The sequence below is a fragment of the Aulostomus chinensis genome, chromosome 3 (genome assembly GCF_037954235.1).
Source record: "Aulostomus chinensis isolate RoL2024-O1b breed Wild chromosome 3, RoL_Achi_v1.0, whole genome shotgun sequence".
Lineage (NCBI taxonomy): Eukaryota > Metazoa > Chordata > Actinopteri > Syngnathiformes > Aulostomidae > Aulostomus > Aulostomus chinensis.
The window spans coordinates 20,097,695-20,112,388 of NC_141322.1; the positions used below are offsets into that span (position 1 = coordinate 20,097,695).

Sequence of the window (14,694 nt, forward strand, 5' to 3'; positions counted from 1 at the left end):
ATCATGTGGAAATGAAGTCCTTAAATTCTGTGGGAGGTCTGTTAATTCATGGCAGAGAAAATCCAGTCCATAGTGGTGCATCTTCGCACCCAACCTTCATCTAAATAGAAATCCAATAACCGGTGGCGTTAGAGAAGCATTTCAGTATGTCAGACATGTTGAATTTCATATACTGTATATGATCTTTTGTTTATTGGTTGGTAAAAATTATCTTCCAATAAAAAGCCTCTCTCATAAGGATGACCTGACAAGAGTGTCATGAATAAATAAATGGTCCAAGTCAATCCAGTCCATTAGTTCTCAGCCAACCACACACAGTCTGGCTTTTAATGAGGGTGTGTTTAGATTTCATGGCTATTGGAATTCACTTGCAGTCAGCACTGTCACACTGTAATCATAATGTACAATGGAAGAGGATTCATGTTTTGCCAATTTTAAAGCCATATCTTATATCTGATTTTGACTTATCTCCCTCTTATTCATTTTACTCATTTTAATTTGTCTTTCAGATCTTGGCCATCATCTCCATCCTCTTCATCGTTCTGTCCACCATTGCATTATCTCTGAACACCCTTCCTGAGCTGCAGGATACAGATGAGTATGGCCAGTCCACAGACAACCCACAACTGGCTCACGTGGAGGCTGTGTGTATCGCCTGGTTCACCATGGAGTACCTGCTGCGCTTCCTCTCTTCCCCAAATAAGTGGAAGTTCTTCAAGGGTCCTCTGAACGTCATTGACCTGCTGGCCATCCTGCCCTACTATGTCACCATCTTTCTGACAGAATCCAACAAGAGTGTGTTACAGTTTCAAAATGTGCGTCGCGTGGTTCAGATTTTCCGGATCATGCGGATCCTTCGCATTCTGAAGCTTGCCCGTCACTCAACAGGACTTCAGTCTCTGGGATTCACTCTTAGGAGAAGCTACAATGAGTTGGGACTGCTCATTCTCTTCCTTGCAATGGGTATCATGATCTTCTCGAGTTTAGTGTTTTTTGCTGAGAAGGATGAGGAGGATACAAAGTTTAAAAGCATTCCAGCTTCTTTCTGGTGGGCAACAATTACTATGACTACAGTGGGCTATGGCGACATCTACCCTAAGACTTTGCTTGGAAAGATAGTGGGGGGTTTATGCTGCATAGCAGGAGTACTTGTGATAGCTTTACCTATTCCCATTATTGTAAATAACTTTTCTGAATTCTACAAGGAGCAAAAGAGGCAAGAAAAAGCACTTAAACGAAGGGAAGCATTGGAGAGGGCAAAGAGAAATGGTAGCATTGTCTCAATGAACTTGAAAGAGGCATTTGCCCGTAGCGCAGAACTGATGGATGTGGTTGTGGAGAAGTGTGAAAGGCCACATGACAACCACCTCTCTCCAAGCCGTTGGAAATGGACCCCCAAGAGGGCTGCTTCAGAAACAAGTTCTAACCGCTCTTACAATGGCCAGGAGTTAGGCTCTCCAAACAAGACCCGAAATACAAGTCCTCAAAGGTTAAATGTTCAGAAGCTGGAGGAGATGTACAATCAGATGGCCAAGACACAGTCACAACCCAACCTCAATGCTAAAGAAAGAGGATCGAAGAATGGCAAACAGAGAGATGAGATTGAGCTGGGAGCCATACAAGACCATGGGCCACCTGTGCTGGGAACCAGAGAAGGCCTGGGGGACATGAAGAGCTTGTCTAGCATTGACAGCTACATTAGTTGTGCAACAGACTTCCAGGAGAATTCACACTTCCCCCATAGTCCAGCAACAGACCTTGGACAGGAAAGCAACCGGTTCTCCCATAGGCCAGCAATAGCTATATCCCAGCACACCGGCACAAAACCAGGCCAACAAGCTGCTGGGGAGCGTGAGCCTATGCTGGCCGCCTTGTCTGTCACAAAACCATCAGAAAATGCACGTAAGTTCTTATTTTCTGGCAACCCCTCAAGAAGCCTTATCGCCAAAGGAGGGTGCCGCAGTGAGAGAGATTCAGGGCCATCCCCTTTCTCAGACAGCTCAGTCCTATCAGACCATTCTCTGTTAAGCCCTGAAGTTTCTGTCTACACCACAGCCAGCAGCAGGACCCCACCAAAGTCCCCAGACATCACAGCTTTATCCCCAAACGTCTTCACCTTCCATGACTCCTCCATCAGCAAATACATTGATGCCGATACAGATGACGATGAGCATCTCCGTGACATCTCTGATGCCAGCCCCTCAGAGCGCCTGTTGTCTGGATCAAGCCCCAAACGCAGCATCAACATTAATTACCAGAGAGGTACCAACCATTTAGAAACAGCCCAGAAAATGCTGGGTCAAAATTGTCTATTCCCTCTTGAGGGTATTCGTGGAGTTAGTCACGAGAATCATGTGGTACCTGAGATGGCACGTAGACCAAAGGGGGAGCGAGGGCGTCAAAATACTTTGGACAAAAACCTCTGAGGTACAAGAGCAAAGTGAAAACCAGGAGAGGAGTGTTTGTGAGGGGACACCCAACAGACAAAACACTCTACAAGCCAGAGACAAAGGAAGGGAGGTACAAAGGGTCTCACCAAAACTTTTCACAAGTTACCTGAGCATGCCATGAGCCAGAGGCTCAGAGAGAACATGTGGGGTGAATACTCTGGGAGAAAAACATTTCTAAAATTGAGAATGTCACTGCCCCTCCTTCAGCTCATTCCTATTAGAGGAATCCCACAGCCACAAAACAAAGAAGCACTCCCATGTAGCCAGCAGGTCTGCTCAAAGATCCAAGTGAAAGCTTGAGACTTGGTTATAACTGGTTTAACACAACTGAATGATGGGGCCGGGGTTATCTCAATATTCTCCAGGGAAAAAATCCGAGCTGCCCACTGTCCCATTGCCCAGTCCCCATTCATTTTGTTGTCTTGGAGATACAGGAAAGGAACTAGAAGCCTATAAGCTACTTACTTGTGCCCTCCATTCCTAAACCTGGCCTTAGTCATTTGCATTTGTGTGTGCATGTCTGCATATATGTGTGTGTGTGTGTGTGTGTGTGTGTGTGTGTGTGTGTGTGTGTGTGTGTGTGTGTGTGTTTGAATATGAATGGTGAACTAATAGTAATTCATGTATACACCCTTTTGAGATTGTCTTACCTGATTTATTTTTATATAGATAAAGATAAAGTTCCTTATAGAGATATGCTATTTGATAGTCTGCTATGTCATAATCATAGGTGAAAAGTAATCCTGTATAAGGCTCAATGTCTCGGCACAGAAACTGCGGATATTGGAGGCTCCAGCCCATCATCTGTTATAATGAATGCTCTTTCCTGAACAGTATTTTGCCATGTTATTATGTCACGGTGAAATGGATGATTCTTTAAAATGTCTGCCAGTGAATATTTTCTTAGCATCAGTATCATCGATCATCAAAGATGACGGCGGTGGACCAAGAGTCGTTTCATTTATTTATCTTTTTTATTGGGGGCTAATATAACAGCCGGGAATAGTAATCTCACAACATAAAGTGCACATTTTAAGAAGCATGCACTCACCCAACTGGTCAACATGCAAAAACATGACACATTTATCCTTGCCGATCAGACGTGAAAATCCTTTCATATGTTCAGGCAATATTGTGCATTGTTTAAACTAAACAATATTTTGATGGTACACTGACTTGTGAATAAGACGAATGGTGCCACTTTCATTCAGCCTCTGAGCTCCAAACACCCACTTCTGCACTGTGTAATAGATAGTTAAAATATAATAACTTTTAGTGCTGTCTTCAGGTACGAGAGACAATATCAGAATTCGAAGCTTCGAACCATGCAGGACATTCATCGAAGAAGCTAAGAAGAGAGAAAAATGAGACTTTACTCGCTGCAAGTCACTAACAGATTTTTGCACCTACAGAGAAAGACTTATTTTTGATTTTGAACTGTTCTCAGTATTCTTACCCCAAAAAATGATTTGTTTCAATCCTCCAAATTGTGTTTGCCAAAAAAAAAGTTTTTATGCGGCTAACTGGATTTGATAGTTTGATAGACCACTCAAGCAGTGATTGGACGAAAACTGTTGAGAACGCGAGCCAGTTTGGTAAACAGGACCAACATTCAGGAAAAACTTGAATGGCACTGGCTCAAGAAAAAAAAAAAAAGAAATCAGTCAGCGTAACACTAGCTGTTAGCAACTGCGTTTTTGTTAGCACATATCTTCTTTCATTTGAGATTGTTGGTCACGTTTATGAGATCAGTCATAAGCATGAAGGATGTCACAGTTGAACCAAAAGTAATTTTACCTCATGTTACAACTTGTTTCTGTTTTTCTCTGTCCAAGTCTCATTGTCAAAATCTATTTTACCTCAAATCACATTACAATAGTGCAGTACTCTACTAATTATCAAAATTAATAGATTTGGATGCACCTTCCTATATCTGAACACCTGTATCAGCAGAGGCAGCCGTTTCTCAACAAAACTACAGCCTACTGATTTAAATGTTTTTGGCATATATTTGCTTAAAAAGTATTTTGATTTTAAGAAGAAATGTCCGGCATGCATTGGCTTTCCCTCCCCTCCAATATAAGATTGGTTTTATGTAATGGGAAATTTGTGTTTAAGACACTCAAAGCTGGAAATTGTCTTCACATTTTCCTTGAATAGTTAAAACAAAATCCATGTAATAAACTGTAATATCACTGTATAAACACAACCATTAAATGTCAGAGATGAGCATGAGCACATTCACACGCAAACACTCACACACACACATAGACATATACACAAACACACACACACACACACACACACATCCTGGTACAAATGATATATACAGGTATGGAAGACAATGCACATAGTTTCCATGGTGACAGCAGTTGTCCTCAAAGCTTGGCAGCAGCTCAGCAATTGTTTGTTAATTAGGGCAGGAAGGTCTGAATGAATGAAATGTTTAGCCCCCCCCCCCCCCACACACACACACACACACATGTATTACACACAGAGATATTCATGAGTTCCAAATGCTATGTTCTGATGTCATGACCCCTCACAATCTATGTAGCATCCCATAAAACCTGCATTTTAAAAAAATATATACATTAATGGCAGTTTCTTGATTGTCAGGAATCATTCACTATTATAAGTTTATATTGATATTTTCCTATTATATTCATATTATATATAGCACATAGCAGAGCAAGAGGCTTAAATAACACGCCTCTGTCATTCTGCACCAAAAGATTCATCTTATCAGACCTGGTCCTTCAATGCTGAATGCACATGCAATATCAGAGCAAAACAAAACTATTTGTTACAAAGTGTTTAAGTGTTCATTTCAAAATGTGTGGATGTCTCAAAAATATCAAAAATACCTATCCAGGTGGTAAAAGAGCAATTGAAAACTCAAACAGCCAAAAATCTCTAAGCCACTTCAAGACACAATATATATGTTAATTATACTGTAAGATACTATTATAAATAATATACTCAATAAGAAATGTGTTGAATATATATTAGATCGAGGAAAGAACAGGTGATAGGCACACAGTGTCGTCTAATTACCAATCTTTATTTCATATTCTGTTTTAATCACGAAGTTAAACTATTTCATATTGCTCTCCCACAGTGAGAGAAGGTGAGGTGTGAAAGGAATAGCAATGATTGTGGCAAGCAGTGTGTGTGCGTGTGTGTGTGTGTGTGTGTGTGTGTGTGTGTGTGTGCGTGCATGCATGCGTGTGTGCATGTGTGTGTCTGCCTGCTGTAAAGCCAGGGCTTTGCAGCAGTGTGGGTGCTGCTTAATGGAGGAGAATGAACTGTTTCCAAATGGAAAATGCATGACGGGGGAATCCTCCTTTTGTTTTCTCCATATTCTATCTGCAGTTCTGACAGTCATTGATTGCAGCACCAAGAAATCCCCGATTGTAAGAGAAATGTGTATTATTTTAACATTTTCTTACTCTAAGACATAACAATTTTTGCAGTTCAGCTTCCTCTACAGCTGGTAAGTTAACACACACCGGTGATTAACAATTTCATCCAGGATTTAAGGCTCAGCTGTCTCCTGTGACTCATAACATCTTTCTTTTTTTTTTTACTTGTATTCAGGTGATATTTTTGACTCATCTGTTCAGGAAATCAGATCCCTTTACTGCAAGTAAACTACTAATATTAGAATCTATGGCTACAAGAAAGAAAATCGTTTCTACCCAAAAGGATTCTAACTCGTCTGTAAGATTGCGCTTCAGAGAGAAAAGATTATTTAGAAAATATTTTTTGCACAGGTGTAGTTGCTGATATCCACTTCTTTTTTACATTTTTTTGAAAATGATTTATCATGTGAGAGAAAAATAAGAAAATAAACAAAACAAACAAGAAAATAAATCATGGTATGCAGTTGCTCATTACTCAAGTATTGATGCTTAAGCTATACAGTTAAACAGACTAATTTTTAGAACATTTTAAATGAGCTTGAAAAGTTCTGGTGAGGACCTGACCTTTTTGCTTCATTAAAAATGTCCATAATCAGTTTAATCTTTTCTCTAATAAAAATCTAAATAATATCACAAGATGGAGGTGGAGGCACCAATTCAATTCCATAACGAAAACTTGACACTTTCCATCAAGTTATTCTTTCTTTTTTGTGTTTTATAATCAGGTTCCAAAATAGAAAATAAAACGTGGATTTAATTTCAGATTAACTCAGCAAAAATATTATAAAAGTCAAGGCCAATGTATGCCAAACATCACACCGTCATGTAATTTCTCAAGTTTGAATATTCGCCAACACTTTGGATCATAAATAATATGGAGTCCTCCTGCTGTAAGATAAAGGGCATTTAAATCACACAATCTGTCAAGAAGCATCGTCTTCTTCCTCATTTAGGTTTTCTATACTACGGCAGTCAGGGACCATCTTATCTGAAATATGATGACAATCAATATCTCATGAATAGACAGCAAACGCTAATGTAGAGATTCATTACGGACAAATATGATAGCGCATACAGGTACATCAACACAAACATACACAACACACACACACACGCACGCTTGAGTACTGGATCCTGATACCAGAAAAGGTTACGCGGAAAAAAAAACTGAATTCCGATTTGTTACCTTGACTGTGATACTGTGACATGAAGTACAAAAGTTTAATTTTATTTTTACGATTCTTCTTAGTTTACACTTAATTTGGGCACTTGAACCCCGATGGAGCCATTCGAAATAGTAAATCTAACGGTATCAGAGAGCTTTTAATTTCGCAGGGATCCCGGCGGAGAGATTTAGATGTCATAGATAGAGATTCATCAAGTGATTTGTTTTTATTTCTCATTTAGAAATACAAATTAAGATAAAGAGCACAGATTCTCAAACTTTTTCCATAGTAAGACTCCCAACTGTACAGTAAATGCTTTTAATTGAATTCTGAAAATAGACTTTGGTTGTTAGCTGCTAAACTGAATGTGGTTGAAGTCTTATTTTTATATTAGAGCCCCATCAAACCCTTCAGAGAGAATTGCTGATTTAGCAGGTAAATCCATTCCAAACGCTCTGAACACTGTATTCCAGGGTTGGGGTCCATTCGGTCCATTCAGGACGGCCAGTAAAACACATGAGTCATCACACATGACACAATAAAAAGCAACCAGTGTTCTGGAATGAGACAAATTTCAAATAAAAGAAGTGATACAAATTAAGAAATATAACTTATATTTTTTCTACATTTGAAGCTCTCAGTGGAATTGACCCCAACCTTGCCTAAGCCATCGGTCTTTGTAAAGTACTCTGTTTCCAGGGAATTGAAAAAAACAAAACAAAAAAGTTATTTGAAAGATCTTAGCCAGCTCTTATACAATGTTGTTTGTAGGTCCCGAGGTTGTCTGTTTTGTAAAGACATTTTTACCTGTTGACTTTCTATGCTGTTGTTTCTGTATAAATGTTCTATCGTTCTGTGCATGTTGTAACTTTGGCGTTGTGGCTGCTTGTGATTCACACAGAGCCAGTTCTTGTCATGTAAAAAGAAAAAAACAACAACAACAACAACAAAAAAATGTCTCAGTGTCCCAAGATATTTCTATTTCTTAAGAAAAGCACCATTTCCCTTGGATGACTCAAAATGAAATAAAGGAGATCACTTTACATTTTGATTAAGAATGTTTGACTTTCATTTTTATGTGAGTTTAGAGAAGTTTACGATGCAAAAGTGTAACGTTAGGGTTTACAATGAGAACACACGCACATACACACAGTCACATTAATAAAAGGTACATCATCCATCGTCCAATATGTACAGAGGCAGATTGTGATGGTGATGATACAGGAGGGTGGAGAACATTAGATGAAGAGGAAGCTGAGGGCGGTCGGGCAGGAGCAGGCCTCCAACCTCCCCACGCGTCTCCACACTCCTCTGCATTGAGGGTTTCCCACTGCCTGCCACTGGAGAGCCGGTCTTCTGCAGCGGGGGGGGGGGGGGGGGGGGGGGGGGTGAAGTGAGGGAGTGCTCCTCATCAAACAGGTGATGGATGAACAATAATGCCACCTACTGGTTGCTGAAGCTCACTGTTACTCTCACCACTGCACTCAAAATACAACTCATTCTTTTTGAGGACAAAGGTAAAACTAAGTGTTCTACTGCTGTGCGTATATTTGCTAGCAGTATGATCAATTAGTGTTAATTAACAGATGATTTAAATAAATCAAACGCTTTTATCTTAATAAAAGTTGACTTTTTCTCCACCTGTGATTGGAGGAACCCAGCTATGCTTGCTGTTTTGAAACAAAATTAATGTGTACAAAGTGCAAAACATAAATATGCAAAAATAAAAGTACCAAAAGATTTGGTGGGTGATCAAGTGTTATTTTTAGCTCTATAATTTGACAACAGATAACTCACAGTAGTTAAATAACAAATCCTTCTCGTTAGGTGATGGATATTAACTACAGGAAAACTTTTGTTCTTAGTTAAAAAAAAAAAAAAGCCTGCCTGTGGATTAATCTCGGAGGGTGTTGATGCTTTTACTTCTCTAGATTTTAAATTTTATGAACCACAATTGACAAACAAATATCTTGTCATTTTGCTGAGGATCAAACTTTGATACTTTTATAGCATATTAATACTAGACAACTGTTCAACACCAGGCTACAGTCTCCTTAAAGTTAGCATTCATTTTGTGTTGCAAAACTGTTTTGAGTGGGAAATGAGTGGTGTGATGTTCCACTTTGCACTAAGATGATTTATCCATCCATCCATTTCTATACCGCTTATCCATGAAGGGATGGGGGGGGGGGGGGGGGGCTAGAGCCTATCTCAGCTGACTTTGCCCAAGAGGCGGGGTTCACCTGGACGGGTCGCCAGTCCATTCGCCAGTCCATTGCTGGGCCATCAGGAGCAATTAGGGACTCTTGCTCAAGGATACTTGGACATGGTCACTGGGGGAGGTGAGGATCAAACCAGCGACCCTTAGGTTGCTAATCAGCCACTCTACCTCTGAGCCAGGTCGCCCCCTGAGATGATATATATCATGAACAACAATAATAATAATAATACAAAGCTCTAATCTGGAAACTCTTAAAGCAAAACAGCAGGAAATGATAAACTGGCTCTATTAAGTGTTACATCTCCAGCAGGCAGATTTTGTATCAAGCAGTGTCACACTGCTTCCCCCGTTTTGTAGGTTTTTTTATTGTTATTAGGGCCTGAGCCCGGAGGTACTCTGGGGCGAAGACCCTATTATGTTTGCTCGTTATTATTATTATTATTGATGGTGATAAGGAAGTTCATCTGGTATCCTTTGTTTTAAATTTCTTGGTCTTATCCTCGTAATTGGGCTGCACAGTGGTGGTGGTTAGCACTGGTGCCTAACAGCAAGAAGGTTCTGGGTTCAAGTCCCGGCTCGGGCACGGGGTCTTTCTGTGTGGAGTTTGCATGTTCTCCCCGTGCCTGCGTGGGTTCTCTCTTGTACTCTGGCTTCTTCCCACCATCCAAAGACATGAAATTGGGGACTAGGCTAACTGGTACTTTAAATTGGCTGTAGGTGTGAATGGTTGTTTGTCTATGTGTGTTGGCCCTGCTATGGACTGGCGACCCCTCCTCTCACCTGTAGCCGCTGGGATAGGCTCCAGCCCCCCCACGACCCTTAGTAGGAATAAGCGGAAGAAAATGGATGGATGGATCCTCGTAATTTGTCTGTCAGGATAAGAGCTGGTCTGAGCCCAGGCCTTGAACTCAGGCTGGGAGTGAACCTGTGAGTCCTCCATACATTCTTTTACAATCGTAAATCCATTGTTAGAACCCTTACTGATAGTAAAGCTGATGCTTACGACACCAGCGTTGTCCTGATGCGAAGCTGTGTTTAGACTCCGAGAAGGTTACATAGCGCAGGAAGTTCCAACTGGGTGTTACTGGTGGTGCCTGACATTACTGGTATGACTGTTTATGAGGGGCTGGACTCAGATGGTCTGGGGGAGCTGACTCAACCTCATCTCACAGCCAACCTTGGACCTCTGTCATGGACGTCCAGTAAAGTGTCCTGTGTAAGACATCTCTAAGTCTCCAGCCTGTGGCGAATACCTTCATCACACAAAATTCCTCTCCAGAGAGATGAAACTAACCAGATGCAAAGTGTTGGACGGAGAGTGCACAGACTTGTCATTGCTACCAGTCATATCGAATACTTTTGTAAAAAGTCTGGATATTTCTTCAATTCCAATGCAGCCTTGAAGCTAAATGGTCCTTGGCAGGTAAAGGACAAGAGGCCACTTGTGCATTTTGTGTCATTTCCCTTGAATCTTTCCTGCAGATAACAGGAGTTCTCCACCATCATGATGTAACACCGCTGTAAGACTTTCTGCTCAAAGAGGGCAAGTTGACAACAGTGTGACTGTGATCATATTTGCAATTTCCTGCCCTCGGACCTCCAAACAAATATCCTGTATCCTTGTTGTCAGTAATATGAGCCTGTTTTAAATAGCAAAGTTAAAAATATCAAGTTTATTGTTCGTTTCCACGTCAGTGCTAAAGAACGTAGCAGACAGGTCGACGCTGTTTCCCTGATGTGGTGAAATTATAGTTTTATTTCAGTATCAGCAAAAAAAAGCTTTATTTTAATGTCATACTTTAGTTAATCCTTAAAAGATCAATCTTTTTTTGTTGTTTTTTGTTAAGAAGAACTTGCAATGTTGAGGCAAGTTAGTTTCAACTAAATGGCCGGTTCATTTCTAGTCATTCAGTTGAACTCCATCCTTACCTGTCCTCCTCCCCACTGTTTTTCTCTCCGTCTCCAACACAGCGCTTCAGGCCAACAGCCAGAGCAGGTGGCTGACACTCCACACACACGTAGTGACCCTCCCTCAGGTACTGCATCCAGCGTGTGTGAGGCCCTGCACTTTGCTTGCATCCATTTGTTATAGACTTCAACTGAAACTGGACACAATACCTGTTTCACCCAAACACGCATACATGTGAGGATACACACAAATACACGCACACCTACAGATACACACACACACACACACACACACACACACACACACAGGCACACACATACTTCACTCCATTTAAAAGTGATATCACTGTTCGGATGATACCCTGTAATGTCACTGCCATCCGGAATTTCTCGTTTCCTCCTGGCGTTCCCATAGCCTCCTGTGGTAATAAGAGCAGGGACTGCAGAGAGAGAGTTTGTGATAAGGATAATACGCACGATGGTACTGAGCCTCGTAAGATAACGAGAGCTTGATTTCCTCAGTGTTTGGCAAAAAAATGTCATTCCTTGTCATGACATTGACCCGGAAGGCTGATGTGAGGTTTGATCAAATGATTATTGAGTTGTAAGGAAACTTCTACCAGGTAATTCCACACTAGCGTACAGTAGGCAGGCCCAGACAAGAAGTTAAACGCTTACGACTAAATGTAGAAATACATGTGTACATTCAGTTGTGTGTGTGTGTGTGTATGGTGTTATTATCTCAAGATAAAACCTGTTTTCTGTCTTGAACAGGTTTATTAAGCTTGTTATCTTGTTATGCTTTCTGCATCCGATTCTAGCTGAGTGCGGTTCCACCCTGTGTCAGACCTCCATTGAAGTAAACTCTGCTGGGGTTCAGCTGTCATGGCTCTTTGATCCTGCATTTCAGCTTGAAATCAATCAGTTTGTCATCTAAACTGAACCAAATTTACATCTTAAAGTCTTGCAGGCAGAAGCTGTCAGAATCACGATAATAAAATACCTGCATGACATGAAACTCCAGAGAAGTAAACATCCTTTTTTTAATTCTTATGAAAACATGATCATTATCTCCTGATCTTGAGATATAAAAACTCATTTGGAGAGATATCATGAGAAAACAAGCTTTGTGAAATAATTGCTCTCGTTATCTTACAAAATATAAAAAGTACAGCCTATTTTTAATTTCTCTCTCTTTCTTGGATGGGGCGGAGTGTCAAAGACTTTCATGGTCAAATGAAATGTAGAAGTTTCTCACCGAGTGAGTTGTGGCAGAGTCCTTGCTCGGACCAGTACTCTACACAGCCAGCCTGCTCCTCCAAATTGGGACAAGGCTTGCCGGCGTTGAGTCGCTCCCGCTGGATGGTCCTGCTCCTCCGGCGGACCGTAGCCTTGCAGGGTTCAGCACAGCCGGACCACTCCGTCCACTCACTCACCTCACAGGACACAGCTGAGGACAAACCCAGACCGCATCTCAGAGTTTACCTTTATAGTCCCCGCAGGTCGGTTATTCAATTCGCTGAATGAATTCAGAGGCAATCTGGACATTTCCTATCAGATGTCAAACCAGACCAGAGCCATTGATTTGACTGGAGGGGATGAGTAGAGGTAGATACAGCGCTGGTTTAAGGATATCAGTAGAACACACACGTAATAAACTGAAGACATTCTACCTCTACTAATACACTTATGGATTACGCTATCGTGTGAAAGCCACAGCATTTTAATGTTGTAAGCAGATAAACTAAGAAATGGTGTGTCAACAGGAGCTCACAGGTTTGATCTCTGCTGTATATGAGGAGGAAGAACATCTATTTATTCAGTGGGACATCTATGCACAAATGGTAAACAGTTGTAAATCTTTATTGTTGTTTTCAGTTCAGGATACTGCAAAACACATCTGTGACAATAATAAATCTGTGACTGCTCTAATATTCTCTCCCCTACATGCATTACTTACATACATTTCCTTTTCTGGGTTTTTATCCATATTTATCAGTTTCATTACATTATGTTGTTTCACTGTCTTGTCATCTGTCCTCATCTAGTTTAAATCATTATAAAAAAAGGATTTAACATTATTTTCGTTCGGTCAAATTTTCCAAAAGCTTTAACGAGAAAGTTTCCAAAGTTTATGAAAGGAACATAAAATTCGAAAACTGGGATCAGTCTGAGTTTATCTTGTCATGCGTGTGGGGAAACCCACCTGGACAGGCTGTCTCGTAGTCCTGGCAGCAGTCCATGGTGCTCACGCAGGTTTGGTCACAGTAGCAGGTGCCGTATGTCCTGTCAGGTCTCCATCCTTTACTGGTGCAGGACGAGTCTCGGCCGCTGCAGCACAGACCCGCGTCCCTGCAGCTGGACTGGCACCCGACCACCAGTAAAGACACTCCAACGCACAGCAGAGAGACGGAGCTGCTCCTCCAGGCTGTCATCACTACGGACGGGTAGTTCACACACTGTGTTCATCAGCAGTGTTCTCATGCACTCATATAAGTTGAGCGACGCTCAGCAGGTTGTACAAACTGTGCATCTCTTAAAGAAACAGTTCACCACGGAGATGAAGTTGAGAGCAATGAGCATGAAACATTTGGCCCTCAAGACTGCATGAGATCATGAGCGACTATGACTTGGCCTATTTGACCTATTCCTTATTTTGTTATTCTACAATATGTCCATATTCATTACCAAAGGGTCTCAATTCGTCTTTTCCAAGCACCATCAAAGAAATCTGTATTTTAATTTCCTGGACTTGTTATATCTAAAATTCTATACAATATCAAGCATCAGCCAAACCTGCGATGATTATACTTTATATGTAGAGGGAATGATTTTGTACAGAAGCAGTTTTATTGTCATTTTTAAAAAAACAAAAAACAAAATACCAATAAGATAAAATTAAGCTTCAAGCAAGTATATGTAAGTCATTTTAAGGTCAGAAGAGTTAGAAGAGTGAGATCGCTGACGCTTACAAAAGGTCGTAAACTAGTTTGCTTCAGGGATGTGTTTTCATGGCCTCTCTGTGGTGAGGCAGTCTGCCCATGTGTGCCTCAATATGTGAAAAGGGCGGATTAATGAAACTCCTATGGCTGGGCTCAGTCATGCAAAAAGAACAACATTGTGGACAGTGAGGGCCTCCGCTGGAACTCCGATTCCCAGTGGGCTACTAATGTGCGTGTAAAGACAGAGGGACAGAGAGGGAGGCTCAACAGTGTGTGGATTGTAGGACTATATATGAACACACACACACACACGCACACACACACTGACAGTCGACTCCACAAGATGACTCCTTATATATATTTCCAATCCTGTAAAATGACTTTTCTTTTTGCAATAGCAGAAAGGTTAAAGACTGTCAGTTACAACATGTCATTAAAGTTGTTGTTGTTTGTTTGTTTTCTTTAAATAGTTACAGTACATACAAGACAAGCACTTTTGCGCTTCCTATGGACTTTTCCTTAATTAAGTCTAAATTCTTGCTTGTGTTGTACGTCGCTTTGGACAAAAGCGTCTGCTAAATG

General features: G+C 41.0%; 2 protein-coding genes across 2 annotated transcripts in view; one reads left to right on the plus strand and one right to left on the minus strand.

The window, feature by feature from the left end:
• kcnb1 (potassium voltage-gated channel, Shab-related subfamily, member 1) overlaps window positions 1-8,059 on the plus strand; it is a 34,738-nt gene extending 26,679 nt beyond the window's left edge. The window contains exon 3 of the mRNA XM_086199418.1: window positions 510-8,059. Coding sequence (XP_086055544.1) covers window positions 510-2,426 — 1,917 coding nt within the window. The 3' untranslated portion in view covers window positions 2,427-8,059. The remainder of the gene's footprint in view (window positions 1-509) is intronic.
• Window positions 8,060-11,357: 3,298 nt separating this feature from the next.
• Window positions 11,358-13,605, minus strand: LOC147268133 (somatomedin-B and thrombospondin type-1 domain-containing protein). The gene is made up of 4 exons (XM_086197430.1): window positions 13,377-13,605; window positions 12,429-12,620; window positions 11,518-11,610; window positions 11,358-11,380 (listed from the first exon to the last, which is right to left on the minus strand). The coding sequence occupies exons 1-4, from the start codon at window positions 13,603-13,605 to the stop codon at window positions 11,358-11,360; spliced, it is 537 nt and encodes a 178-aa protein (XP_086053556.1).
• Window positions 13,606-14,694: the final 1,089 nt, after the last annotated feature.

Excerpts from the sequence above, each read along its gene's own strand:
- LOC147268133 (XM_086197430.1), bottom strand. The coding sequence starts at position 13,605 with ATGACAGCCTGGAGGAGCAGCTCCGTCTCTCTGCTGTGCGTTGGAGTG. Across the intron at positions 12,621-13,376 it reads CTACGAGACAGCCTGTCCAG|CTGTGTCCTGTGAGGTGAGT; the intron begins GTGGGTTTCCCC and ends GTTTGTCCTCAG. Across the intron at positions 11,381-11,517 it reads TACAGGGTATCATCCGAACA|GTATTGTGTCCAGTTTCAGT; the intron begins GTGATATCACTT and ends TGGGTGAAACAG.